The 23,646-nt window shown below is 42.2% G+C and overlaps 1 protein-coding gene across 3 annotated transcripts in view; it reads right to left on the bottom strand.

Annotated features, from left to right (window-relative positions):
- The window catches only part of stxbp6 (syntaxin binding protein 6 (amisyn)), a 76,493-nt gene extending 56,233 nt beyond the window's left edge, over nucleotides 1-20,260 (bottom strand). For 2 of the 3 annotated variants that reach the window (XM_084043963.1, XM_084043961.1), the window contains exons 1-2: nucleotides 19,975-20,260; nucleotides 8,993-9,213 (exon numbers count right to left, since the gene is read on the bottom strand). In XM_084043963.1, coding sequence (XP_083900089.1) covers nucleotides 8,993-9,146 — 154 coding nt within the window. In that variant the 5' untranslated portion in view covers nucleotides 9,147-9,213; nucleotides 19,975-20,260. Of the gene's footprint in view, nucleotides 1-8,992; nucleotides 9,214-19,962 lie in introns of all 3 variants that reach the window. The other variant, XM_084043962.1, reaches the window with a different exon arrangement.
- Between the last annotated feature and the right edge of the window lie 3,386 nt (nucleotides 20,261-23,646).

Here is a 23,646-nt window from a genome sequence, read left to right as displayed (position 1 = left end):
TGGCACCTGACGTAGGTGGTTCGTCCCGATTTTCTGTACATCTTTGTAGAGTTAGTGTTAGTAAAAAACAGGTAAAAGAGTAACGTGAGCAGTCAGTGACTGTCTGCAGCTGACTGACACCGCAGCAATGGATGCGCGCAGGGCAGCGCTCCGTGGATTCGTGTATATTTCACTATTGTATCCAGTAGATTACATAACATTGCCCAGAATGCCCAGGGCCTCTGCTTTCTGCTACAACAGCTCTGGGACTGTCAATCTCTCCTTAGGCTCCCCCCCTCCTCCTCCATACTACATATAAAGTACATACTGACAATGTTTATACACAAACATACTGTCATGTTTACCAGCCATGCTTTTTGCATTTTAAATAAGTAGGGCAGGCATGTGCGCGCGCACACACACACACACACACACACACACACACACACACACACACACACACACACACACACACACACACACACACACACACACACACACACACACACACACACACACACACACACACACACACACACACACACACACACACACACACACAGAACAATGGTTGGCTGGATTTACAGACTGCACATGACTAACTGTACTACAGGGCATGCCTTCACTACTGTATTCCCACACGCAATACAACACAGCGGAGGGTCTGTTACTAGGAAGAAAACCACACAAAACCCATAATGGGTGAACCTCAGTAGTGAGAAATTAGTTGTTGTCATGTTGGATGTAGTAGTGATGGTGGTGGGCCACACCCACAGTACAGACAGAGTACAGTACAGACCATGGTGTATTGCTACGATTCCATGTTGTGCATTCTGAATACTTGAGTACATTATACTACACAACGCCAGAATAGATACAACACAGAGAAAGACATTTCAGCGAGATGAAAACTACAGAAAATGTTGGCTTGCTCCTTTTCAAATGATATCAGAACATAAAATGGCATAGTGGAGATTCACTCATGTATCTGTGTTAAATTGATTTGCACATAAACCTTCAATCCAACCCTTTCATACACTGTATGAACAACAATTTCAGATTATTTTCGTTGCCACTTAGCAGTTGAGCTACAGAAACCCAATGATCAACATAACATTGTCGTAGGACAATGCTTGCATTTCTGACCGCAAAAAGTATATGATTCCGAATGCACAGTGAAAATTATAAAGTATTTAGTAACAGTACTGTATTCGCGCAGTTAAATTAACAGATGTACAGTAATAGTCAACAATAGTCAAAACTAACTGCAAATACATTGCTGGAAAGCAAGCCACATTTGATGGTTTGTACCAGAAAGTAAATTAGGTTTACTGTTGCTAACTCTGCAACAGTGACACACTCACAAACACATGAGTGGAATCGTCTTTTTCTGAACAAATGGTGCCACGTGGAGCCCAGTATGCATGGAAGAATTAGAATACATACAAAGTGGAACCGGGTGTTTGGCTGACATAGCGTGTGGTTAAAAAAGAAAAAAGGGAAAAAATGAAAAGCCACTCTTCTATAGTTGTATAAATGCACATAAAGTCAGAAGGCAACAGCCCAGGTTCTGTGACAGTGTCACACAGTGCCATATCAGGACTCCCCAGAGTGCAACAGGGGTGAAAACTCTCAACCTGGCTTATCCTGTTCCTCACAGATGAGATGATACAGAATTGAATTAATTCTCAGCTAATGATGACTTTAAAGCAATTTAAATAGGCCACCTCTAGGCATAAGGATTTATGAGAGACACGAACAGTAACCACCTTAACCCAAACCTGTATTACACACCCTAAACCTAACACAGAAAGAGCAGGCTAATACTCCCAGATACATTGTGACAGCACATCTACATGATTACCTTTCAGTACTCTAAGTCAACAGTGTTAATTTATCAAATTTGAACTCTGAGAGCGTACAAATGGAACCGTAAAATATGCACACTCTCAGAGAAATCAGTCAAATTAACACTAAGAATTTGACTGGGTTTCCTCTTTCCTCTGTAAAACAAATTATCGAGTTTTGTAAGACCACCTTTAAAAAAAACAATTTTCTGGCGCTCGGGTGGCACAGGGGTAAAGTTCCTGCCCACCACTGTGGAAACTAGGGATTCGATTGCTCCATGGTTTTGGCTTTGCCAGACGACGCTCCAACATAAACAATTGGCCGTTTGCAGCTGGGAAGCCAAGTGATGAGGGTAATCTCTGTAGCTGCTATTAGCAACTCCTACAGATTGGTCAGGGTGCCTGTACTGTGGCAGCAGAACTGGGTGGGAATGGGATAGTGTTTCCCTCCACATGCGTTATGTCCTCATGGTGAAACTCCTCACTGTCATTTGAAAAGAAGCGGCTAGCGACTTCACGGGTATCGGATGGGACACATGCTCGACGTCAACACCCTCCCTAATGGACTGGTAGGGGCCAGCACCAACAAAGAATTACAATACCAGGGGAAGTGCGAGTTGGCAGAATGACTGAATTGGAACAAAAGGAGGAAAAAGATAAAGATAAAAAATTTAAAAAATCATTGGCTAGCCATTAAGTTGATTAAAAGCAGATTCTTTGTGCATCGGCCTGGGGATAGTGGTTGCAGGAGGAGGCAAAGTAATACATAAAGACTCACATCACATCCACAGTTGCCCAGTACAACCAGTCCTGTCCAGTGAGTAACTGACTGGCCCCACTCAAGCAGTTGGTGGTTTAAGCTGCAACTTTCATGTCCTACCCGGGATTCAAATTGGGTCTCTCCGGCAAGAGGCCAAATTTATACTGCTCTTCCAATAAGTCATCCCCACTTGGCCAGGGGAAATATTACGCTATGAGCTTCAGACAGTACTAAATATCAACCAGTACAGTAAGTGTCCTAATCAACACCTGGGTCTACATTTCTCAATAGATTAGATACATTTCTCAGTAGGGACACCACCTCCAACCACTGCAGATGTACTAGTCATATTGTATTAACTCTACCATGCAGATTGGTTAAAATAAACAAATATTAATTTAAAATAAGGATTGCAGCTGATTGCAAGCAGCAGCGTGACCATTTTATTTCAGTTCTGATGGGCGTGGCAGTGAAAATCTGATTGGAATTACTCATTTTCAGCTGGATGCCAATAGCATGTTTTTACGCTTACCTGCACGAGTTAAACAACTCTTTACAATGCTTTATAATTGGCCCTGATCTATGATTCATTTTTACTCTTTTTTTCTTTTCTTTTGTTTTACAGCTAGGAGAGAATAAGCACTTTTGTCCAGAGTTTTACCAGCTATTTTAGGAACTGTACCCAGTAGCCATCTAGTCACAATCATGTCTGTCACCCCTGATTCTAACCTTCAAACTCCCTGTCGGGCCATAAGCATTGACACTGCATATTGTCTTGATTAAAAGATTTCTCTGAAGCTTAAGGAGCAGATGATTTATGGATTTCAATTATGCCAGGCAGAATGAGATGAGGATTTTAATACATTTCAGAGTGACAGAGCTGCGATAGGACATGGAGGTGAAGGCTGCCGCAAGGGACGTGATGAGACATTTATTTCGCACATGAAAATAAGTATGAATCGACTGTAAACCCCTGCAGGGAAAATAAACTGTAGTTAAGACGTCACGTGACTGGCATTTATGGCTCAATTTCATGCTTTTATGTGTACGAATTAAAACACATTAGCACACAGCGTTAAGCTACATGATTATCGGGAGAAAACCTTGAATAGAAATTGTGTATTTACAGGTGTTTACTGTATAATTCATATCTATTGCCTCCCAGTCCAAAATAAGTGGGCTTGAATCTTGGGTTAGATTAAAGCAATGGAAGGAATTCGTAAAAGCACTTGTTGATCTATTCCATTCAGGGTTAGAGATTAAACTTTTTTTTTTTTTTTTACATTTCAGGGGTGCTGAAATATTATTTAAATAAAAAAGGTTATTAAACATCCTTGCAATTTGCAAATGAATGGGGCAACTTGAGTAAAAACTGAAGCTAATCCTTAAAACAGCTTGATAACTAGAAATGTAGTTATTTGTTCAAGGCTGAGTTTCTCATTCCTCTAAGGAATTACATTACTTCTCTGGATCACCCAATGTGGTTAAAATGTGCGAGAGCCTGTGTATTTTAACTTTCACCTTGTACGCTGCAAGTTTCTCTGGCAAACGGGCAAATAGGAACCGACTGGAGTGGACTCCTCACATATCAGGACAATGTACGTCAAAGTGAAACACATGCACTATCAAACTGCTTCAAGGTGGATCAGTCTATAAAATCAAAAGCCAGCCTTGTCAATAGAAAAAAGGACAGAAAGAAAACAGGAAACTTGCGCTAGTGATCCTGTCTGTGTTGAAACAGGGGTTGAGAGGTTTTTCCACGTAATGTCTTAGTTATACCAGCATTGTTGTTTGAAGCGTTTTTTACTAAGATATAGTCTTATAATGCAAACGTACTGCTTGCCGTGTGCGCTAATTAGTCCAGTCATTCTAGGGTTGAGGTTGGACCAAATTGTATTATTTTGTTTCTCAACTGATTTTGACTGGAAATTAGGTCTACTAGCCAGGATAAAAAATCTACCCTGATCTGCTCACTGCTAATACCCTAAATCCAAGATGGCCGCCGTTGTGAGTATTTCATTCCAAAAATTGGCATATCTTCCAAACTAATAGAGCTATGAATGGAAACAAAGTGTCTAATCCTATGTTTTTGAGGTCAGGGAATTGATTAGAAGCATTTTTAATAAGACTGAGATTTTTTTGGTAACTTAACTTACATTTTATTGCCATTTACAGGTGAAATCACAAAACTAAATGCAGTAAGTAAAACATAAAGAAAATAAAAGGCACATTGAAAGGCAGAGGTGTTTTCAAAGCTTGACTGTCACCTCCTGATTGCATTACACATAACTTAAATCATCTAGAAAACATCTAGAGACATGTAGAGAGATATGTAGAACCTTCACTGCATCATTGGTGCAGGTGATTTCAACACCCAGACAGTCTAATCATCTAGAAGCTCTTCACTGTTCACTTCAACATTGGTGCAGGTGATTCCCTTACACTGACCACAAGCCAGGGTGCACAGCAGTCCATTCTTGCGACAGGAACAGGTGTTCTTGTCACACTTGCCGTGGCAGTTTCATTTGACTAGCTTCAGCAAGGCTGCTGGAGCAGCATCCCTCTGCATCCTCACTGGCTTGAGATTCTCCACATGTTGGCCTTTGTGGAGCAACCATCCCCACTTGGTTGGATCAAGAATATTGCCTAGCCAGGTTTGTACCTGGTGGTACACTCGGTAACTATGGTACTTGGCTGCATCGCAAGTAGGTGGGAGAGATTCAGGAGGCAGATAGACCAACCTGGACGCCACCTTGCTACTGAACCTGGCTGCTCTTTCAAAGTCAAGGCTATTCCTAGGCTTAGAGTTGTACAGGACTTGGCCTGGCCATGCTTGTTGACATCATCGTGGCTTTGATTTGGCTTCATGAATAAGCTGGCGGGGTCCTTGAGCTGATGGCATTTGCTCATTGCCATGACATTCCCTATGCTGTATTGTCTTGACGTCGTATCACACCCTGTGATGGCATGTAGGAAGAGCAATGATGCAGTAAGGTTAGGGGTTAGATTATCTTGTAGGATCCGGATGTTGAGGATCTTGCTGTCTGTCTGTAGGAAGATGACATGATGGCTGGGACTGAGATGGTGCAGCAGCAGGACCAGCAGGTCGGTGTCGTCCCCAACCACTGCCACTGATCTCCTCTTGGCCATGGTACATGCTGTTGACACAATGTCGTAGTCAGCATCACCAGCACTGTGGTAGAGTTCAACTCCAGCTTTCTCCAGCTCGCTGCCAATGAAGTACAGGAACTTCTGCTTATTCCTGGGGTTTGCGAGGAATGCCTTCTTCTTCATGGTCAGCTGCATTTCTGGCTGGTCAACTTCTGCTCCGATGTTGTTTGACCTGGAACGTCTCTGGTGTGCTTCATCCTTTGTAGAGGAACCACTTCCATAACCATCAAATACGACAACAGCATGTCTGTAGTGGCGATGTACATACTGCACATACAAACTGGATAGATTGGCATATGTTGTCTGGTTGGGCCATGGCAGCCGTTGCAAGAGTGCACCACCATCAAGGACGTACACGACATCATCTGGACATTGACTTACTACACAGGATGGTAACTTCTTCACCAGGCCTGTCTGGAGACTGGCCTTGTCTGGCGGACGCATCAGGAGACTGTTGTCAAACAGAGCTGTGGGGTAAGCTGACAACTCGTATGTGAACAAGGTTCTTGTGTCAACAGTCCCTGTTCCTGCCACAACAAGACGCTGGAACAACTGTTTCGGGTCGATCTCCAGGCGTTCTCCTTCAATGGCAATGTAAGTTGAGGCAGCAAGTGTGGTGACCTGATCTCTCTTGCGGAACGTGTGCTCTGCTACCGATTTGCCCTGCATAGATTTCAGTATGGCATGACCAACTGACTCTGCTCTTTCTACATTCACAGACTTGTCAGCTACGACTCCAGATGACAGACTATGCAGTTCCCTCAAATCCCGGGAGAAAGGTTTTCGTTCAGAGAAGTAGTTCAGGATCATCTGCACATCCTTGGCATCTCTGGTCATCCCTGCAGCTGCCCTGTCCTTGTGGACCACTGCTTCCTTGATGTCTTGTAGGCCGGTCACTTCTCTCATGGCCCTGTTGACTTCTCCACATGCTGGGGTGGACATCAACCATATCAGACTTGTCGACTGTTCAAACCCCCGACCTCTTGTCAGACCACCAACCGCCTTAATGTTCCTCATGAAGCTTATTCATGAAGCCAAATCAAAGCCACGATGATGTCAACAAGCATGGCCAGGCCGCTCTAGAAGTCCTGTACAACTCTAAGCCTGGGAATAGCCTTGACTTTGAAAGAGCAGCCAGGTTCAGTAGCAAGATGGCGTCCAGGTTGGTCTATCTGCCTCCTGAATCTCTCCCACCTACTTGCGATGCAGCCAAGTACCATAGTTACCGAGTGTACCACCAGCTACAAACCTGGCTAGGCAATATTCTTGATCCAACCAAGTGGGGATGGTTGCTCCACAAAGGCCAACATGTGGAGAATCTCAAGCCAGTGAGGATGCAGAGGGATGCTGCTCCAGCAGCCTTGCTGAAGCTAGTCAAATGCAACTGCCACGGCAAGTGCGACAAAAACACCTGTTCCTGTCGCAAGAATGGACTGCTGTGCACCCTGGCTTGTGGTCAGTGTAAGGGAATCACCTGCACCAATGTTGAAGTGAACAGTGAAGAGCTTCTAGATGATTAGACTGTCTGGGTGTTGAAATCACCTGCACCAATGATGCAGTGAAGGTTCTACATATCTCTCTACATGTCTCTAGATGTTTTCTAGATGATTTAAGTTATGTGTAATGCAATCAGGAGGTGACAGTCAAGCTTTGAAAACACCTGTGCCTTTCAATGTGCCTTTTATTTTCTTTATGTTTTACTTACTGCATTTAGTTTTGTGATTTCACCTGTAAATGGCAATAAAATGTAACTTAAGTTACCAAAATAAATCTCAGTCTTATTAAAAATGCTTCTAATCAATTCCCTGACCTCAAAAACATAGGATTAGACACTTTGTTTCCATTCATAGCTCTATTAGTTTGGAAGATATGCCAATTTTTGGAATGAAATACTCACAATGGTGGCCATCTTGGATTTAGGGTATTAGCAGTGAGCAGATCAGGGTAGATTTTTTATCCTGGCTAGTAGACCTAATTTCCAGTCAAAATCAGTTGAGAAACAAAATAATACAATTTGGTCCAACCTGAGTGGATTTTTTTGCTAGAATTACTGGACTAAATGTACAGATGGTGGGGAGTGATGCTGGTTGGCAATTTAATAAACCACATCTTGTTTTTTATACAGTACTATGTCTGATCAGTGGCTTTGGAGGTTGGGTTCCATCCCAGGCCAAGTCATACCAAAGACTATCAAAAAGGTTGTACCCAATACAGTATATATACATAAACATTATATAATATATAACATTATATAAAACATGGCACAAAAAGTTCAGAAATGTATGTTATAGTAGATTATTTCTCTATTGTAACAATGCTTCTTGGCAATAATTTTCATACTGTTAGTGTTGGAATGCCTGTTTATTTCCCCTTTAAAATGGTGCCCAATTTTGCAGAGCGACTGATTTCTCACCGATCCGACCGATATGATCAACTTTAGCTATTTTCCTTAGTCCCTCAGTTGCATGACTAATTGAATTACTGAGCGAAATGTCACCTCACATTCCAAGAAGGAAATAGAGGGGAAAATGTTTTAAACAAAAACAACTTAACCCCAATTTTAAGTGAAACAATTATTATTCAATTTCAGACCTAATCTAATTCATTTAAAGGAATTGACCCCAAAACCAAGGAGGTGTAAATTGATTAAGAGTGTCATGCCACTGGCAGGAGAGACAAACATGCTCATCAATGTGAGCATTAGCGGATGAATTAGAGGAGACGTGTTGAAATGTGACTACGGGTCTCCACTGTGCATCTCCTAGTTCCAAGCTGATGAGGCTGACAGTGAGCATAATCACCAAGGCTAGGCTGGGATCACATCACAAGCACCGCCATTGATGTCATTCCATAAAACGAAACGCCAGCAACACACACACACACACACACACACACACACACACACACACACACACACACACACACACACACACACACACACACACACACACACACACACACACACACACACACACACACACACACACACACACACACACACACACACACACACACACAGCCCCTTGATCATAGATACAGCAGTCACATGTTAGAGGTACATGCCACACACTATTGTATCTCGTCTCTGTGGCTACATGAGAAGAGAAGATTGAAGGGAAATACAAGACAGGAGTGACAGGGAAGTGAAACATAAAATCCAGAATAAAGAATAAAGAGCAAGGATAGTACTCCACCTAAAAATGTAAGAAATGGAAAAAATAACAAGTCCACCAACCTGAGAGGCAGATGAAGGTCATGTAGTCTCCCTGTCCTCCAGTAGCCAGGAAGGGAATCTTCTTCTTGGTTCTGCGCTTCACCTGCACGGCCGCCACCATCCTCTCATCAAGAGGCGTAAACACCTCCTTGCCGATGGCTGCCTTGGCACTCATGTCTCGGGCGGGTAGCGATGAGCAGCTGACAAAGGGGTAAGTTGGAGGGGACGAGAACCACTCTTCACTGAAGAGGAAGAGACAGGGAGGGTATGGGCAAGAAGCAATATGTGAGATTATACTGTTAAGGAAGAGGGATGAGACAAGCCACCTTGTAAACGTTGTTACACATCAGGACAGTGGAGGCCCAAATAACACTGTGTGAGCCAAATAAATCAATTCTTTTTCAAGCAAATAACTAAAAACAGGCCGTTTTCTTGTGGCCAATCACTCCCTTCCACAAACACTCATATCCAATCTCATTTCATAGTTTCAACAGCTCGCTGCAAATGGCACCATAAAAGAATGTAACGACAGAGGAGGGAACCAGCTCCAAATGTTAGGCAGGCCTCCCCATTTCTGTGTGTTTGCGCCAATCTCCACAGTCCACACTTGTCTCTCCAAATGCCTCACCAATATTCTCCTTATAGGCGCTTCCCCCGTCAGCAAGATGAAATTACTTCAATCGAGACTGTCGACGGTTAAGTCTTGCCAACAGACAGACCAGCAGTGGTATTTCTATTATTACAGCCATTTAGGCTGGGGAATTTGTCTCACTTGGTGACCGGCACACGTCATTGGGGACCGAGTGTGTCGGCTGATGGTGACAGGCAAAACAGCTCAGTCAGGCCAACTGTGCTTAACTGCAGGATGCGGTCATAAAAATTCGGTTAATTAGGTCCAAATGCTCTCAAGAGGACTATGGAGCTTAATCGTCTTCTCAGCCACACACACACACACACACTCAAGAGACACACAAACAAAAACACACACACACTGCCTTGCTGCCGATGCACCACTCTAAAGTGTGTAACTGTCAGTTTCAAACAGTGGATGAATTACTCTGCTCTGAGGCATAGCAACCCATGCTGAAAAACAATGCCCTCATCAAATTGGATTTCTAATAAACAACAGACCGCAAATTCTAAGTTGTTTTCTGAAAGCTCAAGTCAGCTTCCAAGAATCGTCCAGCAGCCAGCTACACATATGCATGGTCTCAAATCTTTAACAATTACCACCAAACCAGTCCAGAACCAGCTTTATTACATGTACATGGTTGTTGAGATGAGTGGTAAAGAGTCTAGTTTAACTTCCACTCCTAGAAGCCCTGAATCCAATGTATACTTTGTCGTACAACTGCGTCTGGCTGCGTCTTTTAAATTCTAAAAAAAATCAAAGATATTGTAATGCAGCCAGTTGTTCAGAGAGTTCATTAGTGCAGGGGGTTTCAAAGTGTGAGAAGGGTTTTCAAAGGGTTTTCAAAATGTGCCCTTTGAAAACCCTTTTTCACCTCACATGGTATGGGAGGTGCAGAGACACATGAGGTGAAACCGTCAGTTGACAGTGACAGAATGAACAACAAGAATTAAGGTGGCATGATTATTGGATTATTGGCCGATATTAGATCAAAAATGTATCAATAAAATGTTCTATCAAAAGGGTCTACCTACTGTAGAAGAAATAAGGGCAAAGAAATTGGAAACATAAAAAAAAAAATGTTACTGTTGGTATTTTGTGTACTATATTTAAGTTGCTTGAACTAATATGAGCTTCAGTAGGCCTAATAAATAAGGTAATAAGAACGCACAGATTTTTTGAAGTCTGCATCTGTGTACCCAGAATGACAGTTACTGTTTTACACATCAGGAAACATACATTGGATACTAATGGTCAAAAAGTACATTACCGGGGTTACAGTATAGTAAGTTGTCTCACCATAAGTAACATACTGTACTAATTAGATATTACTAGACCATACCCGGTGAAGGGCGCAGGCAAAAGTAGTTGCTCTCTCTGTCCCCCTCTCTCCCTCCCCCTCCCCCTCTCTCTAGCCAGCAAGCATGGCCACATTCTTGACATTCTTTGACATAAAAATGGCAATAAACAGCTGAGATTTAGTGATATGGAAAAACGGGCTTCGGAGTTCCATGCGCATGGTGATGGTGAATGGCTGTGCGCGATTTGAGAGCAATAGCTCCAGGCACCGAGGAGAACCGGGCAGCAACGTGTTTGGGCTCACAGGTTTGGCTTCAGTGGTTTGGTCTCAGACAGACACTAACTACTACAGAGGTTACTAGAATTATAGGAGGACTAGACCATACCCGTCGGCGCAGCGCATCCGTGGGGGGATATGCGCACATGATCTGGCAACCCGGGAGGCAGTTCGTCCCATAGCTGGGCAGGCCCGTAACCATGGCGACAGTGTTTGACAGAAAAACGCTAATAAGAAGCTGAGATTTGATGAAATTGAAAAACGGGCTTCACAGTTGCGTTCAGATGGTAATGGTCAATGGCTGTGTGCAAAATCAGAGCAATTGGTCCAGCCAGTGAGGAGAACCGGGTGTCTTCACTCACGTACTCACCACCACTACAGAGGTTACTAGAATTATAGGAGGATAGGAGGATATTACATGTTTAAACAATGTAAATCACAAAATGTTCTCAATTGTTATTCATTTTATAATTACTCAACATTTAATCGCAAGATTGTACAGGTAAATCCTACTGGAAACGTATATTGCAATATAGGCTTTGATCTATTTCACCATGGAATCAATTGTTTTTTGGAATCAAAATGATTTTCAACTTTACTTGAATAATCACTTGAAAATTATGCATTGTCTGTTCCTGAGGAAGAGGCCTTGGCGGATCTGACTCTGTTTTTCCTCCGTCACTCTTTCTTGCTCTGTCTCTCTTTCGGTCTCCCTCTTTCTCTCACAAATTGGCTAGGACAGATGGGCCCTTCAAATATGCTGGAAGAATAAATAGGGCTCAAAATGAGTGGCATTAATTGTTATCTGCATTTGGCATGTAGCCCATTTAAATAATGTACATATTTAAACATTAGTACGATAAACAGAGACTGTCCTGGGGTTACTGTCTGAGTCTGACCCTTGTCTCAAGGGAATGTAAATGTAATGAGTAGACAGGAGTATTTTAAGTCTGAAGAGTAAACAAAGATGGGAGCCAAGATTTTGCGGAGAGTAATTACTGGCTAATATAGTCCTGCCTTCTCAAGGAATCTTGAAAACCTCCAACATTATATCTCCAACAGTATGTCAAGGAAACAGACCCGCTCTCTTCCTTGAGATAAGATGGGACACCTGTTCCATACTTGACCTGCTGTCAAAAGCACGAAAGGTCTTCCTCGTTTCCATGGCCAGATCAGCTCAAACAATATGAGAAAAGTTACATTTTGAATTGCAGTGAGTGAGTTCATGGGTACAATGTAATATCAAAGTCTCCTCTCATAAAGAAAAGAAAGACATACTGTGTACAGATAAAATAGGTACTGTACAGTCACTGTTAATCACTGACATCCTGTGCTGGAGCATTGTAACAAATACCAACTGAGAACATCAAGGCTTTTGAATATTCAGACTTGAATATTCAAACATTTTTATTTAACGTTGTTCACTGGTGACAGCTCTTCCTTTCCATATAGCAGCCGGAGCCTGGCTTGCTGCATAGTGCATACTGTAACTGAGCTCTAAATAACTGTATGTCTATGAAACAGAATAATAGAAATGAATTAGTGAATGGTGGCTGGTCTTGGTCATCTGTCCTATATATTTCAATATATATTGAGAATATTGGGAATGCTGAGCATCTTCAGGGCAGCCCAGCACAGGCTCACCCGGCCCTGGCAGCTCTAATCAGGAGAATCTCTCCCTCTCTCCTTCATGGTCCTCCAGCTGATGTAGTAACACCCCCAATCACCCTGCAAGCTGTCACCAGCAGAGGAGAGTCTTGAGCTTCCCCATCTCCTCCAGTCCCTTTAGATGGCCAACTGAAGCATGACGTGAAGGAGGGTGGGGGTTTATAAGTGCAGAAGGAAAAAGTAAGAGTGAATAAAAGGAAAGAGTGAACAGGCGACTCCAGGCAGTGAAATGTAGCCAGAGTTGTTCCACTATCACAGTGGTGGGATCCAGGGTGTTACTGCGCTGGTGAAAACGATACAGATATTTTACTGCTGCTTATCACCCAATTTTCCAGGAAAGCTTTTTTTCAGAAACACTTCATTAACTGGGGCTGCACCTTGCCAAGCAGTGAAAGGAGAAAGCCGTGTTCCTTCTCATTCCCCAGACTCCCCCCTCTCAAACAATGCATTAATGTGAAATGCGCTCAGGCAGTGCTGCTCGCGCCTCTCTGGCTCTGGGGGCCTCTTTAGAGGGGGACCTCACAGGGACCTGCCACAGCAGCACCAGCAACAGCCCGGTTCCAAACACCCAGCTAGAGGATATGGAGAGTCATCATGGCCTGAAAGGCCAAGACTGCAGTTAACATCAACCACTTCCATGTACCTCACCTCCTTTTATCATTACTTGCAAATCCAGGATCAAATTGGCCATTGAGAAAGACTGGAAGAGCCATTTCAGAGGAACCAAGTAACCAACCAGGTTTAATCTTTCTGAATTAGAAGTCTGTTGCTGGCATGCTTCCTGTGTACAGTCTTGGCGAGTGCTTGTGAGTTCCTCAGAGAGCCATCTACAAGTGAACAGCAGTGAGCTAAATCACAGTGAAGGGCTGCTGAAGCCTGATGGGACAGTGAGGCAATGGACTTGTCTGTCTCCCACGCGTTGAATTAAAACTGTGCATGTGTGTGTGCGCAAGAAACAGAGTGATAGGCATGGGAAATCACATTCCTATGCCTTATCTTTCATTCACATTCCTTAGAGAACACCTAGCACTCAACAGGAATTAAAGCTCCTCCTTAGCTCTGTGAGTGAGAGGGAGAGCAAGTCAGTCCACACAGGGCTGCAATTACGTGGAAAGGAATATCTATAGTAGTGCCAAACAGAATGCTTCTGTTTTGGACTACTGTCAATTAAAGATGTGCTGGATGACTCAGACTGCATAGGTTCCAATGCCAGCTATGCTGTTGCAATGATCTCAACGTTCTCTGCCTACTTTAATTTCTCTTTCCTGCACTTGTCAAAAAATACCCTGATATAACAATCCTTTGTTAATTAAGGAGTGCAACTTATTCCCAGAGCTTTGAGGGGCAGAAGGAGGAGCAATATTTTAAAGACATGTTGAGTAGACAGGCACTAAGGGCTGTACTGATGTGACAAGAACGGTGCTGAAAGCCCAAGTGTGAGACGAAAGGACAAAGGACATGACTTCTTCTTCTCTGTGGGGGAAAGTAATCTAATCAAAAGGTTTCTCAGATCTCTGTACCTCAGGCCCAAAAGTGGAGCTGTACTTAATTTCCATGACCTACCGTATATAACTGTAAATATAATATCCGCTTCATAAATGGTATCTGTCTAGATAACTGACTCAACAAGACAACATGATCCCTATTCTGGCAACAGTTCATCCGCCTACAGCTGACTAACCTTGGCCTCTCCCTATCCTCCCACCTTCAATCCGTCACTCCCTCTCTCTATAGAACATACACTAAAAGGAAGGATGGGCTCCATTATTCAAGAAAACACTCATGCTTGTTCTCTCGGCTCCAAGATCTTCCAAAAAAATAGCACACTTCACCTCATCTGCAGGCTCTTGACCGCATCTCACCTCCCGAGGACGCTACTATATGGACTATTGGAGGAAGAGAGATGTCATACAATAGAGGAACATAGACTACGCAACTTTTGCCCATTTCATCTCATAAAATAATGGGGCGATGACATTGTTTATGCGCTCTCAGTGCCAGCATAAAACATACAGTAGAATTATTGTTAAGAAGGACTGGCTTATAGAGGGAGCAGCAAAGAGTCATCCCAAAAAACACTCACCCTTGACACAAGCAAAAACACTTCAGTCGCAGGACATTTGGGACACTGGAGGGTCAATTACTATTAGTGTTCATAGTGTCTTTCAGTTATTTTGTTGTACAGCTAGTCCCAACATTTCACGCTGAGGACAATTCTCTGTGGTATTTTAAAAGCTGAGTTAGGAAAGTCAGTAAAAGTAGCCTACTTATTTTACCAGTATTTCAACAAAAACTGTCTGCAGTGTTTAATTTGCTCTGGGTCTGGGACCAAACAAGGTCTCTCTCTCTGCTATAATACACACACTCTCTCACTCAGGAGATTTGTTCAGAAATAAATTACTGTACTCCCGAATGCACAACTGCAAAGCACTCAATAATTTGTCTGTAATACATATGTGGAATGTATATTACAAGAGTAGTATAGTTAATTTTTCAAAAATAGTCTGCATTAGTGCATTTAAATACTGTTTTTTTCCCCCCACTATGTTTATTGCAAGATCAACATTTCAATCACCCAAGCATCAGGATAAATCAGGAGAGTCAATCATAAGAGTGTCTGTACTGTCTTCATATAGCATATGGGTTGGGTCTAACTAACCACCAGTTGGCAGAGAGACTGATTAGGTGCAATAACACTTAACCCAATAACATTCAAAGGTAAGAATACACACAAATTGTTATAATACTAATCAAATTCTACATAGTGCAATTACTTCCAAGATCAATAGATGCAATACACACAAAAACACAATCCCAAGATACAAAGAAGCAAAAACTATAGTGTTTACGATCTTACTTTCTTAATTTAAAGGAGCACTTCAGTGTCCACAGCCCACATCTGAGATGCAGACAAGTATAGGCAGAAATGGTATCTTATAATGAGCATTAGTGAGTAAGGACCAATTATATGAATATAATGTTGAAAATGGTGATGTGTTCCTTTAAGCCAGTGTAGGAAAGGTATATGAGGGCACAGGGGAAGAAATAGCCCCCATCCATCATATCCTGTCCGCACACTTTACAGCAATCAAGGTCCAAAAATGCCAACAAAAATACTGTTATCTGAACATAGTGATACAGTATCTCTCAAAATGTATCTCATATGTTGTACAATACGTTAGGAATATCATGATTGCAGATGTCATGCGACAGTGTTAATCACACTATTAGTCATGAGCATAATATGGGAAATTAATTATCATCCTACAAATAACAGAACAAGTGCCAAACTTAACCATAACCATAGTGTGGGTTACACAGTGTAAACACTGTAGCCTCGCGTAGCCAGACAATATCACACGACACACTGCGTGGATATTAGTCTGGTCCCTATCAACGGTAGATTTTCTTCTAAGGGGCGGTTACAAAAATATCCAAACGGACTCTATTGGTTAGACCTAAACCAATCAGAGCAGTGCTTCCTTGAACAAACCAATCAGAGCAGTGCTTCCTTGTACGTCATTGCTCCAAATAAGGTGATAAGCCCGCCCACATTTGGATACTGGGCCCTGGTTGGCTCCGCACAACTGCGGAGGGAGAGAATTTAAATCTCTATGGAGGGGGGCCAGACCTAATCTGCCGAGGGCTAAAGTGCATGCAATTTTGCAAAGGCAGATTCGTCTGGAACCAGGCAATAAACACTGGCCAGAAAGCTGACCTGTCAATTCTCTCTGCCAACTGGTGGTTAGACGAAACCCATATAGGCCTACTGTACATTTATATATATTTTTGCTGATCTTCCGTTTGTCCTGCACCATTACCAGAGTGGATGTACATGGTCTACCTTCTAATGTATATAGTATATTTAATTTAGCATGAAGTTAAAACACTGTACAGAGTGTAATGACTGAGATGGGTTAAGGACCTGTTTCACCATTCACGATTAGCACTCCTGATTCAAAATGCTACCAGTCTTATCTTAGTCCTGCAGAACATCACAGTAGCCTGTGTTACTAACCAAATTGTAATGCTCCCACTGAGGACACAGACGAGCAATAACTCTCTCATATGACCAAAACGTTTTTCTAAGAAGAAGTATTGCTTGACTCCCAAATGCAGTGGACTGCAGACTTGCAAAGAAAATAAATCCCAGGCACTCCGTCTTTGATGAAAAGACTTTGAGCAAGGCAACAATATGACCAACACGTGTCGACCTAATAGGTCTTCATCAGGGTCTCTTAAAGGGATATTTCACTTTCAAAAAAACGTAGTAGTATTTAAAGTATTTACATATTTGATATTCATTTCATCAGACACGCCCCCTTCCTATACAAACTCCTTCTTTAACATGTTAGATTAATCAAAAACACCTGTCCTTGGTTCTGGTGACTCACCCTGCCCTCCTAATACGTGAGGGGGCCGTGTTTTTTCGATTACTTTTTTCATTTATTTAAAAAAAGTTTTTTTTATTGTATTGAATATATTTTGTTTTTCCAAAAAAAAACATTAAAAATAAATGAAAAAAGTTATCGAAAAAACACGGCCCCCTCACGTATTAGGAGGGCAGGGTGAGTCGCCAGAACCAAGGATGGGTGTTTTTGATGAATCTAAATGGAGTTTGAAGTTATAATGGGTTTGTATAGGAAGGGGGCGTGTCTGATAAAATGAATATCAAATATCTAAATAATGAATCAAGCAACTTAAAAACGGTCTGGGGTGCTCACAAAAGCCTGAGTAGACGATAAAATGACCCAACGTTTTTTTCAAAGTGAAATATCCCTTTAACCCCATATGGTTGACCGGAGTCCCTCAGGGCTCTATACTAGTGTATTTTCTGTTTTCTGTTGTTGTGGGGAAAGCTTTTGCTGAGAATAGACGATCGACGAGCTTACAACGCACAGAGTTGCGTTGCGTTGTGAGCTTGTCGAGCTGCTATTTTCAGCAAAAGCTTTCCCCACAATACGAATGCTGGGGTTTAAGTGGTTAGCAATAACTATCTCTACCAATGATGACGATGACCTCTACCTGTTGTCTTTAGAGGCAGGACAAGCAAGGACCAATATATTTCAGGATGACTGAGCTGCCGGTGAGGGTTAAGTGCCGTGGTACCAGGGAGGTGTTGGCTAAACATCAATCAATGAACAACAGCTAACCCGCAAAAATGTTTACAATTTAGAAAACAACATTTTTGGGAAGTGTGACAGCAGACCAGCGATGGCTGAGTGTGTAAACAGCACAAAAATGAACAGAACATACCACTCTAATAGTCACTTCCATCTCACCCGTGAGGTTCTAACCACTGTCTCACATCTGTCATACTTCTACATAACATGTGTATTGGCAAGTTGTTTGTCTGAAAAGCAGAGCTATGGCTTGTGGTCACCAGACAGTGTCTAATGATGTCACTCCTGCAGGCGTAGATCTGTTTTTGTCCATCCTTCATTATATGGGCCACTGAAGGAAATAAGGCTTGTTAGTTGTCATGTCTGTCGGCAACATTGAGGAACGTCTGTCTTCTAGTAAAAGATCAATGGACATACATGGAAAGAACAGGCTTGACAGTTTTTTTTAACAATACGCAGCCCGGCTGTAACTGGACGCCAAAGGTGCAGTACATGAAAATGGGCTTATCTTTTATGAGATACCAGAGCAAATCAAGCCTTGAACATGTCCTGGGAACAAGTCATATTTAATATATAATAGATGGGTTAGTTAACAGCATGAGGAGTACAACAGCTATAATGTGAACCAAGCACCGTGCCTGCCCTCAACCTGTCAGAGACTCTCTGGCAAAAGACATGAGTTAGCTGCTCCCTGCAGATAAGAATCCTAATACTTTTCCTTTTTTTAAAACGCTGAATGAATCCAGGACAGACTCCAGCAAACACAGTGCACATAAGGTCAATTCAGACCAGACATAACAGCAGCAAAATTACACTTACACCATCTCCATTTAACCCTGTCTCATGAAAGATAATAGACTATTGTTTCACTTCAACAATTGACTAGTCTCATGGGGAAATAAATGCCCCCTCCCAGCCACCACCAAATGCTGCTTTGAACATGTCAGGACACATCAAGCTGTTTCACATCAATAGAAGATCCTGTGTTGGCAGCAGATGGAACACAAAGACAAACATGAACATAATGATCAGCATGACGAAACTTTCTCTTTCTGACTTGAATGTAGTTGAGGACCCATCATCACCCTTAAACCCCTGAGTGTTAATATAACTCTGACCTATACAAATGTAACCCAATGGACCCATTGGTTGTTACAACACTGAAGGTCTACAAATGAGGATGAAGTGATAGCTGTTAGTAATCACACACACAATGATGTAACATCATTTTCCATTAAGATTCTTTATTTCTAATTTTGTCAAATAAATAATCACATGCATGAATGCTGGTAATGTGTTTTTTTCCCGCCATCTCTAGCTACTGGAGTTGGAAAACAGCTAATTATTGACTTTTGTGACGTGGCCAGGCCAGGGGATGACTGAAATATTTGCCATTCCATTGGAAGGGGACAAGGCTCCTCTGTGTACAGTAGGCTAATGCCAGGACCTCTGAGGTAACAGTCAACAATGGTTGCATTAGTTTGAGCATTTCATGAGGTGGGATTCCGAAACCGGGAGGCGTGTTGTAATAGTTAGTGTGTCTGTGATCACAACACAATACAATGTTTACATACATTTTGTCATGAAGATATTACAGTCTGATATGAGAGCCTAAAGCCTGTATGTTTTACGTTTTACCTTTATCAGGAAAATGCATTATGTCACTGGTCTGACAGGCCACCGATATCCCACACAAAATAATAAATTATACGTTTTAATATACAAGACGCTGGAATGGAGTGCAGTGCGCGCAGCCGCGCAATAGTGTCACTCCACACGCGCACACAAACAAACACACTTCTTCTTTTCCCACAGAATTGTCGACGCGCACAGTGGCAACATTTTGTCAAGAATATAATAGGCTACGTCAAATAAATACTCTTAAAAGGCTATGTTATGAACTGTTTTGTGTACATGCCGTCATTTATGTTAGTACAATTTCACTTAAAATGACACTAAACCATATGAAAACAAACAGGGAATTCAAGCCCACATTTAGACTCACCACCGCTGTGTCTGGGCGACGTGTTCCACGTGTGTTTCGTCCTTCTTCAGTAAACGTGTCCAGCTGTCAGTTGATCAACTTTAAACAGCCTCGTCGTCTGTGCTGTGATTCTATTCAAACCAAACGAGAGCATTTCGCACTTGATAACATCGCGCTGGGTTCACTTGCCGAGGAGTTGTTGGTCTCTCTGTCACCGTGGGGCAGTGTGTGTGTGTGTGTGTGTGTGTGTGTGTGTGTTCGTGTGTTCCTTATTGCTGCCTCTGCGGAGGCTCAGCGCCACAATGAACTGAAACTCTCTCGCTGAAAAGTCAGTAGCAGGTTCCACTTCCCCAGCAGGATGGACCGAGCCGCCAATCACACACACCCCCAGCGCTACGTAGTCTGTGCAGTGGTGGAAAAAGTATCAATACTGCAGTGTAAAATACTCTGTTACAAGTAAAAGTCCGGAATAAAAAAATTGGCTTGAGTAAAAGTACAAAAGTATTGGTCTCAAAATGTACCCAAATGAGTACCCAAAATAAAATAGCAGATCTACAAGCTCACAATGCCTCGCATAGCGATGCATTGTGAGCTTGTAGATTGGCTATTTTCAAATGGCCGAAATGTATATAGGGCTGAAGTAGTTAATGTATGTTTTGTAATAATAATACAAATATACAAAGTAACTAGTAGTAACTAAAGTTTTCAAATAATTGTAGTGGAGTAAAAGTACAGTATTTGCCTATTTGCCTGAGATATAATGGAGTAGAAGTAAAAGTACAGAAAATTGGAAATACCTCAAAATTGTACTTGAATATATGTACTTGTTACTTTACAGTAAGTGTGTGAAACAGACTCAGTGATGTAAACTTTACATCACTGAGTCTGTTTCACACACTTACATGTGCAAAATATGTCTTCTAAATCATTGATTTGCAACTTTTTGTATTTTCAAGGACCTCCAGTTGACCACGGACCCCTATATATTTGATATGATTATATGATATATCATATATCTCAGGGACCCCTGGACATAAATCACCTCAGTGAAATCGTGTGTTAATTTAACTCTTGAGTGTACAAATGGAATCAAATGGACCTCAGGGTTCATTTAGTTCCATTTGTAGCTATACACTCTTTGTCCCCCACCCCAAGGACCCCTAGGGGGCCCCAGACCTCCAGTTGAGAAACGGTGCAGTGAATTTTGGTTGCATAACATTTACAGCAACATTTTGTAGATATTGTACAGTGTAGGTTGCTCTACTTTTTGCAAAATAATTTGTATAAATATATATACTGGGATGGGAATGACATATATACAGCAAAGGGTCTCAGGTAAGGTCGGATTCGAACCTGCACCTTAATGGTAGTGCTCTACCAGGTGAGTCATTGGGGCGCCCTGAACTTGAAAACATTTCAAATCATTTTGAGTTGTTTAGAGGATATTCTGATTTTTTGACCAAATTAATTGTTGGATTGCCATGCTTATTTAAATCTAACTGCTTGTGACTAACTTGGTATACTTGCTCGCTATATATTTTCAAACAGCTTGGTGCTGGATTTGTTGGACCACCATAGTGTCATGGTCTATGCTGCTGCCTGCAATAAACTGAGAGTTATAGTAAACCGCCATCCTTTGTTCTCCTAACCATGTCAACATGTCCCCCCCCCCCCCCACACACACACACACACACACACACACACACACACACACACACACACGGGTGTGGGGGGGGGGGGGGGGGGGTGCGCGCGTGCGTGCGTGCGTGTGTGTGTGTGTGTGCGTGTGTGTGTGTGTGTGTGTGTGTGTGTGTGTGTGTGTGTGTGTGTGTGTGTGTGTGTGAAGATTAACGTGGCTGGATGAGAGACGATTGTGCCTCGTCGGAGAAAAGTTAGTCAGTCTGTTGTCTCTTACCGGCTGTTCAATGACATGGACAATGATGAATGAATCAGTTATCATAAGTCAAATAAAAACAGCAGCTGTGCAAGTACAGTAGCAGATGTACCGGTGTCAGGTGACATTAAGCCACACAGTACTGCAGAAATTGCAGAATATGCATGATAAAAGACTAACCAGTGAACTGATTAACTATACACCAAACAGAGGTTTTACTTTGTACAGCAGTTTGTGTACTACAGAAAGTTGTTTTAATGGGCCACAATGAGCATCACTATACAGTATCACTGCAAGCACAAAACAGCTGTACAAATGTGTCTGCATGGCTAAAGATTTGATAAAAATCTGATTAATTGTTCCATTGCGGATAGACTAGCTATCATTAGAGAACTGCAAGTACACTCTTCCATTGAAGAAGCACATCTTTTATTTGTCTGTTTGCAAACAGCAGTAATCAAATCAGAATGGCCCTTCACGTTTTCATGGGTTGGTTTACAACTGTTTGCCTTTGCCTTTTCTTATTGCTTCATGTTCTAGTAATGGGCAATGACGTGCCCCAAAGCCATCATCAGGTGTCATTGCAAGCACAGAACACAAACAATACTCATGTGGTACAAAGTGGGTTGTCATATGCATGGCAGATTATGTGGTAAAAAGCTGATTTACTATTCCACTTGGAACAGGTTCACTATACAAAAAATTATTAAGAAGCTACAGAGGTTTAGTTGCCAGTTGGCACGCTGTGGTCTAGTAATCAAATAATGGTCCTAACTCCTCACTGGCCTTCAAAGTTTCCTTGGGATTATTTTACAACAGTTTGTCTGCTTTTGTGTTTTCATGCTACAGCGAAACATCTGGTTTGTCATGGGGAAAGATTTCCTTTCGAGGATTTAGGATTGAAAAGTTTCTGAGAGTCTTCTGAGAGTATTTTTATATCCTTGCCTCCAGACTATCACTTTGATTTACAGATGCTGTTACCTAACTGTAAATGGTGAATCTGCAGTGGAGTGTTTTGCTGCTATAGTCACAGTGCTATGGAGACAGCAGTAGTGTCAGTCAGACACTGGGGAAATAGAGAACTTTCTTTATGCTTCCTTACATGTCCAAACATTGCTAAAGCAGTACCGGTTGAGTCAGTTTTACCAAGTTGAGGAGAGAGAGTAGCCGAGGGGCAAGAGAGAGTAGCACACATGTGGTTTTGTCATGCAGATACCCCCCACACATGAGCGCGAGCGTTCACACGGGCACACACACGTCAAGCAGCCTAGTAGTACAGGCTAAGGGGGGCATTAGTCGTTTCCTGCTGGAGAGTCTGGGAATTCAGGCAGCTGTGTCTCTCTAGGGAGAGATTGGCCAGTGGCTGGTTCTGATGAAAGAAGCATAACACTGTGTGGAAGCGGGTCAAGGTTTCTATGGCACTACCAGGTTTCAAAAACAGTCAACAGAAAGATTGCTCAACAATCCTGTAAAAAAAGTCATTGCTCAATGCAACTATATTTTGGATTCATACAGTAACTGACACCACACACTCCAGAACAGCCTCCAGGGTTTTGCTTTGCTAAGATGTTTCCAAGATGCGTAAGAGGTCTGAAATCCTGTGGATGGAAAAGGTGGAAAACTATTTATAACTACTCACTGTACTTGAGCTGATCTTATGTCAGTATTTCTGTCTTTTATTTACTCATTTATTTAAGTCTATACTTCTTCTGTTAAAGTATTTCTTTAAAGACTGTTATGAATGTACAGTATACACTAGTTGACCGCTGATATGGTCCTAAGAGGGTTACTCTAATTAA

The sequence above is a fragment of the Gymnoscopelus microlampas genome, assembly GCF_963454915.1.
Source record: "Gymnoscopelus microlampas genome assembly, chromosome: 20".
NCBI lineage: Eukaryota > Metazoa > Chordata > Actinopteri > Myctophiformes > Myctophidae > Gymnoscopelus > Gymnoscopelus microlampas.
Note: the sequence above shows the minus strand (reverse complement) of the source record. Positions and strands in the feature narration are given on the sequence as shown.